Consider the following 7408-nt stretch of genomic DNA (forward strand, 5'->3'; position numbering starts at 1 on the left):
CTCCTCTGTTTTAAGGCAAGAGATGATAATAGTAGTTGTGGTGGGTGCTGCTATACAGCATAGTTTAGAAAGAAAATCAATGAAAGTCTACATAGGATCTGAACTTCAAACGCTTATTCGAAACTTTAAAAAGCCCATTTGCATCCCCTTTGCTTCTCACAGCTTGATTTATTGTATAACATTTCAATAAGGTATCTGATTTTTTAACATTATTTTTTAATGTTGCAGACACGAATCAGATTCGGTTAGATTTGTAAGTACATTATTGTAATGTATTTTATTATCTAAAAAATATGTAATTTGCATTATATATTTTTTTAGAGCTGATCTTCAATTGCAAAAAATGTGGATCACATTTAGATTATGTATAGAATTTCTTCTTTTTTAATTCCTGGCTAAAAGTATAACGTAAATGCTTCCAATGCAGGAAACTGAAAACAAAACTATAAAATCAAAATATGTTTTAGATTTTAAATTTTTTATTTCTAAAAACTATTTACAAATCTTTTTACACATGAAAATTATTATTAAGTTAATATGAGAACGATATATTCACAGGTTTTTAAAAACTATTTACATTTTTTTGTACGTTTGAACATGATGACTCTTGACAAAACAAACAACTTCATCTATCGGTGTATAAAACGCCTTTTGAAATGCTGTACAATGTATGAGTAATTCATGGAAAGATGACATGCTTTGCCTTTTAACAGATAGAACAAATTCAATATACCAGCTATTTTCGTATCATTGTTTTCAATTTAATTGCAGAAATGCAGATTTTTTGAGAGATATTTTGTCTTATAAATTATACTGAAGAATCAAACATATCCAGTTAAAATTTTTTGTCAATCAAACAATTTACAATACTGCGGATGCATTGAGTATTCTAAAATTTCTCTATCTTGATATGTGTGTTACCATAAATTAAAAAGAATGATTCCTTTAATCACTTAAACTGTTCTATTATTGTTTTTGGTAATTTCAACCCTTTTAGTATTATAAGTAATAAAACTGTTCTTACTTTAAAACTAAGTTTATAAATATCATTAGAAAGCTTTTACTGTTTATTCATTAAAATGAAATGGTAACCCTTCTGTTAGAGCTTTTCTTTTTTTTTTCTCTTTTCATTTTTTTAGAGTTACACCGTCTATGAGACGGGTTGCTTGATTTTTTACATTTCTCACTCATTTTTAGATGGTTTGGTCTGATTAGTTGATTTAAAATTATAAAATTATAATGGATAAATTTTTTACAATCTGTACTTTGGAATTGCTTTTGAATTATTCAAAAAGACTAAACTGCATAGAACCACCTATAACAACTACAAATTCTGACCAGCGTCTGCCTAAGAAAGGGATCTTCCGTCCAGAGGGTTAAATAGGCAGTTTTCTTCAAAAGTATAGGCTAATTATTACAAAAAATAATCAAGAGTAATCTCAATTGCTAAAAGTGCAGTCATTGCATCCTCCATGAATTTTAACTAACATCTGCTAATGAGTGAATCGATGGGGAAAGAACAAATGATGCACATCAAAGTCAATGAAAGTGTCTGAAAGCAGTCTATTTACACTATGTTATGAAACGTGACAAAATAAAGAAGACAAGCAGACATCTTATGTTGGACTGTAGACATCTTTGATCGGTCGACCACGAAGTTCACGTGGTTCGACACAGTTTCCAACCAGTCTTGATGGTTGTCTGTACCCTCGTATCCAGTTCATCTCCGAGTCACAATTCATTTTATTATCTAAAAGAAAAATATATTTTAATACATACTGCTTTCAAATAAAATATAGCAATGATCGTTTTGAAAACGGTACATTTAATGAAATTAAGTCAAATCAAAATAATTTCCTTCCCCCTCAAATTAGTACGTAAAGTTATTTATGAATCATTAATTTCGCTTCTAACTCGTATTTTAAGTTTCGATTATTTTTCTTACGTGTCACATTGAAATAGAGATAGAGAGAGAAAGAGTTATATATCTTATACTAACGTTACGATATTTAGTCGTAACAAGTGGAGAACAACAACGTGGGACAAATAAATGAATTTGAGAACATCGGATTTGAAGTTAACTTGTTCCTTTTCTTTAGTTCAAACATTTAGAGTTGTTTCAATACGGCTTTTGCTGCACGACGTATGATGTTGTAATGATGACATAAGGAAGTTGTTACGGTAAATTTTGAACATTTCCATTGCCAGTTTCCCTCATCTTCTTCACTTCGAACGGATTTTTTTTAATCATCAATAAAAATAAAGCTTATTCCAAAGAAGAAGAAAAAATATATGTTTAAAGGAGATCATATCATGTTCATACAGCCATAAATTTCTTATGTTTTCAAGAAATATTACTTAACGTGCTCATCCACTAAGTTCTTCGATTTATCAATTAATTAGTGATGATACTTAATCTACTTTTACATATAGGAATGCGGGTATAAATTTATTTTATTTTATTTTTTTTGTTAGCAATAACATTACAAATTGGGAAGAAAACACGTTATGTTACAATTCATACATGAAATTAGCAATAATATTTCTCATTTGGAATTTTGTCGCCTGTGGTGTAAAACTATTTGGACACCATCATTCATGGACGAAAGTGGTTGACTTAAATTTGGTGGGTGAAACGTTTTACAGGTGTTCTTATTCAAAGACACGAGAGAACTAAAATTAATAACTGCGCTCTTATTATAATATAGGAAACTAGTGAAAGGTATTAGCGGAAATGTTTGCAAATGTTGAGGTTGTTCATCATTAAATGTCATTGTTCATAGATATTACTAAGAATGGATTATAACAACTGCACCTCCAGTGTAATCCAAAATTAAGCGGTCAACAGCACTTTCAGGTCCTGGACACATATGCAACCTCCCCCTTTCCACTATATTGTATCTCCAATTTCGTCAAAATTTAGTAGCTTAAATATAATTTAAGATGTATTCCGAATTGAAGTGTGTATATAAATCCATTTTCGAATGACACTCCTGGAAGGGTGTCAACTCCGGTGGACAGATAGCTCCCTTCGCCCCCCTCCCTTTAAGACGCTACTTGTCCATATTTATAAGTATAACTCTTTAAAAATTTTGCATACTAATTTGAGTTGATTGTTTTTTTTTTTTAATAGCTGTAGAGATAATGTATATTTGATTAATGTTATGGTTATTACTATTTTTTTTTGCTTCTAAAACTACAATCGATTTTATTTCAACTTAACTTTACAGTAAAAGGTGTAAAAAATCGATTTTCCGTTTTTAAATCGCAATGAGATTTGATTTTTTCAAGAAATTTATGTTTCCTTTTTATGACTTAAAAAACAACTTAAAAACAGCCGAGATATTTAAAGTGTTTATTAATTTTCTATGGATAAATCAAAAACATTTCGAAGGATAAATATCTAGAAACAAGCTAAAACTAAACAGTTTAAGTTTATAAGCTAATAGAGATAACGTACAAAAGACTAACTCTAAAACCGTAAAGTCGACCTTTAATGAACTTCAATGTCATTTTCTTTTGAGTCTAAACTGTTACATTTACAAACAGCATTTTTTAACAACATAAAGTGCGAAAAGTAGCTATTGGACATCAGTTACGATTACCCCCTCAGCAAAGTGCATCCACTGTACTTCACATTAGTTTTTCTAAATAATTTTAGGCTATAAAATTTTCATAATTTGAATGAATATTATAAGTAATGTAATTTATTGTGCTCACCAACAAGGTATACTTTTGTCAGTTGAGACCAAATTGGCATCCATACATTTCGTTCCAGTGTTCGAAGATCGTTTCCGCTCAATGCAACTTCATTAAGATTTGGCATTTCGAGAAATATGTCTTCAGGAAGTTGAGAAATTTCATTGTTGCTGAAAAAAAAGAAGAATAAATAAACAAATGATTGAAGTATTGAAATATGTCAAACGTTATCATATTTTAGGAGAAGAATAACTAAAGTGAAATGGCTACTAGCACTGGTTGATAAGTAAAAATATTTTGATTCAATAATTATCGAACGTTCTTCACCACCAAAATTTTTCATAAAAGTCATTCATGTAAGATAATACATAATGCATCACTACTTTCATGAATATACATATGTACGCAAGTTAATTTACATGAAGCAATTCCATTTACAACGTGTGATGACTTATAAGCAGACCCACATTTCAAAGTTTTCCTGGAGGGGGGGGGGCAATGGGTTATATACCGTATACATTTAAAGGGTAAAAACAACAAAGTACATGCAACCATGCACAGTTATATTATGTTTCTTAAATCCAGGAGAAGGTCAACTGACCTTAACCCCTGATCCCCAAATGAGGGATTTTCTTGTAAAGATGTCAATTGAAATTTCAAGTACTGTTTTCTAAAGCTAAGTTTTTCTGCAGAGTGTCAAGAATTTATTAGTAGAATGTATTTTTCAAATATAAAACTACGTACGAGAAATTATCTGTATGTTTTTTAATGAAATGTGTTTACGGGATCAATAGTGGAGGCTATGGGAATAAGAAGAGACATGCTATTTATATAGGGAATAACGATAGAGCTCTCGTCAACCTCATCAATATAGCTAGGGCTGTAAGTCGGAGTAGGACTGATTTAGGGGTAAAGGGGTCGGAGTCAAAGTCGAAGGCTCTAAAAGTAGGAGTCGGTCATTTTTCCTCCGACTCCGCAGCCCTAGATATGGTTTAATATATGGTTTATTTCATAAATCCATTCCTTTAAACAATATTGAACACATGTATGTTTAGTTCAATTGCATGTTATTTTTCTTAAATGTGTGATAAATAGCAATGGCATTTGCCCAGCTTCTTTAAATGAAACTACATTCAATAGTAGTATGATTATCCAGGATTACCAGGACTAAAATCTGGACATAAAGTATGAGATATGTTCTTGAAATTTAGTAAAAGAAGTTCTTGTGGTCAAAAGTGTGGTTCAAACGTTTGGTTTTCTAATTACGCTTTCCTGAATTTGATCTTATGCGTATCAACACATAGCTGATGCCAACTATCGCTGCAAAGATTTAACAAGCATTAAGTTTATTTGATTAAGTTTTTACATAAAAAAAGTGTGTTGCTCTAAACTATAATGTTTCCGTAATAATATCCAAGAAGAGAAACACACATTTGCTAGTTAAAACGCTACTCACTCTAATAAAACACGAAACCTGTAGCTGAACTAAATATATGTATGGTTTTTGAAATGAAATTCATGTTAATTTGCAATGAGGTTCAATACTTTTAGAAACATTTCATACAAGTATGAAAAATAAAATAAATAACATGAAAGTTTTTGACCCATTGAATTCCTTTTCTGTTTACTAAAACGATATTCAATTTAATTTTCATTTGAAGAGTATATTAAAGTTGTCCAGTACATTTCTTTCATCTAAATTAAATGCAGTACCTTATTATCGTTAATTACTCAATTAGGTTCTTGATAGTAATTTTCAGCAAACTAATAAGATAATGAAACTTATGTCTTGAAAAGCAATATATGACTTTAAGTTTATATCTATCCATAATTTTGTAACAAAATTAATATAAAACATAACAATGTGCTTTAACAAATTTCAAGAAATTAAAGTATTATATTTTATGCGCACTTGTATGTCATCAAGATTTTTCGCATTAGAAACACCTTTTAGAAAAATTGATGACTCTAATTTTTAACTAAGTTGTAATATATTTTCTAGTAAGAAAAACAGTGGTGAACTTTCAATGTGACTAAAGTACCGTGTTTTTATACATATTTTAAAGTATAATATTAGAAAACATTTATGATTGGGTTTGAATATTACATTTACTCTTCGAGATAAATTTTACTTCAATTATATTCACCTGAGATCTATTCTTTTCAAGTTTGATGCCGGTCTGGGGAACATCGACCGTTCTACCTTTTTGATTCGGTTGTCTGCCAATGAGATGATTTTCAGTTGATCAAGATGAGCAAAGGCATGAGAACCAACACTGCTGATTTCATTTTCTTCTAGAACAATTGTGTGGACATTCGGAGTCTTTCCGTTCAACCAGTCATCGTTCACTTTAGTTAAGCTGTTAGCCTTCACGTTCAGTTCATTCAACTTGGAGAGCTTCGCCAAAGAGAAACCTTCCGAACTTTCTATTACAGTCTGTTGAGCTACATTGAGAACAGACAAAGATTCATCCAAACCGGTGAAAGCAGCCCCAGAAAATTTCAGTTCACATGACTCTACCCTTAGTTCGTTAATTTGCAGGTCGTCGAACAGAGTATTAGGTAGAACGTCTTTGATACTCAAGTCGTGGAGAATGACGATCTGTACCCTGTAATCCCTCAGAATCTTGAAAACTTTTATAAGCTGGGCATGGTCGTTGAAATCAGAACACATGACACGAAGACCTAAACCGATTCGCTTGCAAGTGCACGGAGAAAGATCCTCGATGCTTGGGCATGTCGCAGGGAAACACGCCCCAAACGCCATCAAGGAAAATAACAGTAAGCACGTATGAATAAAAGCCATTGCTTTCGATTTGTCAATACTCTATAACGATGCTTGCTTCGACAAGGCAAGGAGTAGAAATGATTTATCTGGTGCTGGAAAGGTGTTTATCAGGTAGCCAGCGACAAAGGTGTGTGCAGATAAGCCCGGATATTTTTTGAAGTGCCGAAGCTACCGTGTCAATATTTAAACCACGGATATCGGATGTCGCTCACATGATATGGATATTGATTGAATTGCGTAACGATCGTCAAGGAAGTGGTGGATGGGAACATTTTGATACTTCTGATAGCTAGTTAAAATGTTGCAATTAAAGCTGGTGGGAACTTTTTTCTGTTGGCATGTTTTAGAAATTTGGCTGGGGGGGATGCCTTTTCTGATTGTCGATGCAATGAATGGGTTTTGCGGCTGTAGTTTATCGCCAATGCGTAATGTTTTATCTGACAGAAACTGAAAACGAAAGCTCTACGGTTAAAAAATGCGTTATTAAATAAAGTGACGTTGGTATAGAAGCGATTGATGCCTAACGGAAGTTCGGAAGAAAATATGACGGTGTTAGGTATCAATAATGAGTAGGAGTTTGAAATGATGCCTTGTATACGTCAATAAACACTAAACATATTGCAATGAGAAACTGACTCCTTCATTACAAGGCTTTTATTTTTGTTTATTTTTGTTATATATATATATACGTAAAGGGTTACTTCTGTCCGGATGTCCGGGGTAAACTTCAAAACTACTGGACAGATTTTAACCATTTTTTCACCATAAATAGCTACATTATCAGGGAACAACTTAGGCTTTAAGTTATTGCTAAAGAACTTAGGTTTAAGAAGTTATGGTGGAAAACAGTAAATTTCATGCAATTTCCCCATTCAATGATAAAATATAAAAACCATTGTTAGGAAAATTCGTTGCCTAACA

The 7408-nt window shown here is 31.9% G+C and overlaps 1 protein-coding gene across 1 annotated transcript; it reads right to left on the reverse strand.

The window, feature by feature from the left end:
• Positions 1-500: 500 nt before the first annotated feature.
• On the reverse strand, positions 501-6543 carry LOC129217236 (leucine-rich repeat-containing protein 15-like). The gene is made up of 3 exons (XM_054851509.1): positions 5847-6543; positions 3721-3869; positions 501-1750 (listed from the first exon to the last, which is right to left on the reverse strand). The coding sequence occupies exons 1-3, from the start codon at positions 6503-6505 to the stop codon at positions 1617-1619; spliced, it is 942 nt and encodes a 313-aa protein (XP_054707484.1). The 5' UTR covers positions 6506-6543; the 3' UTR covers positions 501-1616.
• Positions 6544-7408: the final 865 nt, after the last annotated feature.

The sequence above is a fragment of the Uloborus diversus genome, chromosome 2 (genome assembly GCF_026930045.1).
Source record: "Uloborus diversus isolate 005 chromosome 2, Udiv.v.3.1, whole genome shotgun sequence".
Taxonomy (NCBI): domain Eukaryota; kingdom Metazoa; phylum Arthropoda; class Arachnida; order Araneae; family Uloboridae; genus Uloborus; species Uloborus diversus.

What these genes read in the sequence shown, in the direction of transcription:
- LOC129217236 (XM_054851509.1), bottom strand. Translation starts at nt 6,505, where the DNA reads ATGGCTTTTATTCATACGTGCTTACTGTTATTTTCCTTGATGGCGTTT. An exon ending in TTGAAAAGAATAGATCTCAG is followed by an intron (nt 3,870 to 5,846) that starts GTGAATATAATT and finishes CTTTTTTTTCAG; the next exon opens with CAACAATGAAATTTCTCAAC. An exon ending in GACAAAAGTATACCTTGTTG is followed by an intron (nt 1,751 to 3,720) that starts GTGAGCACAATA and finishes TTTTTCTTTTAG; the next exon opens with ATAATAAAATGAATTGTGAC.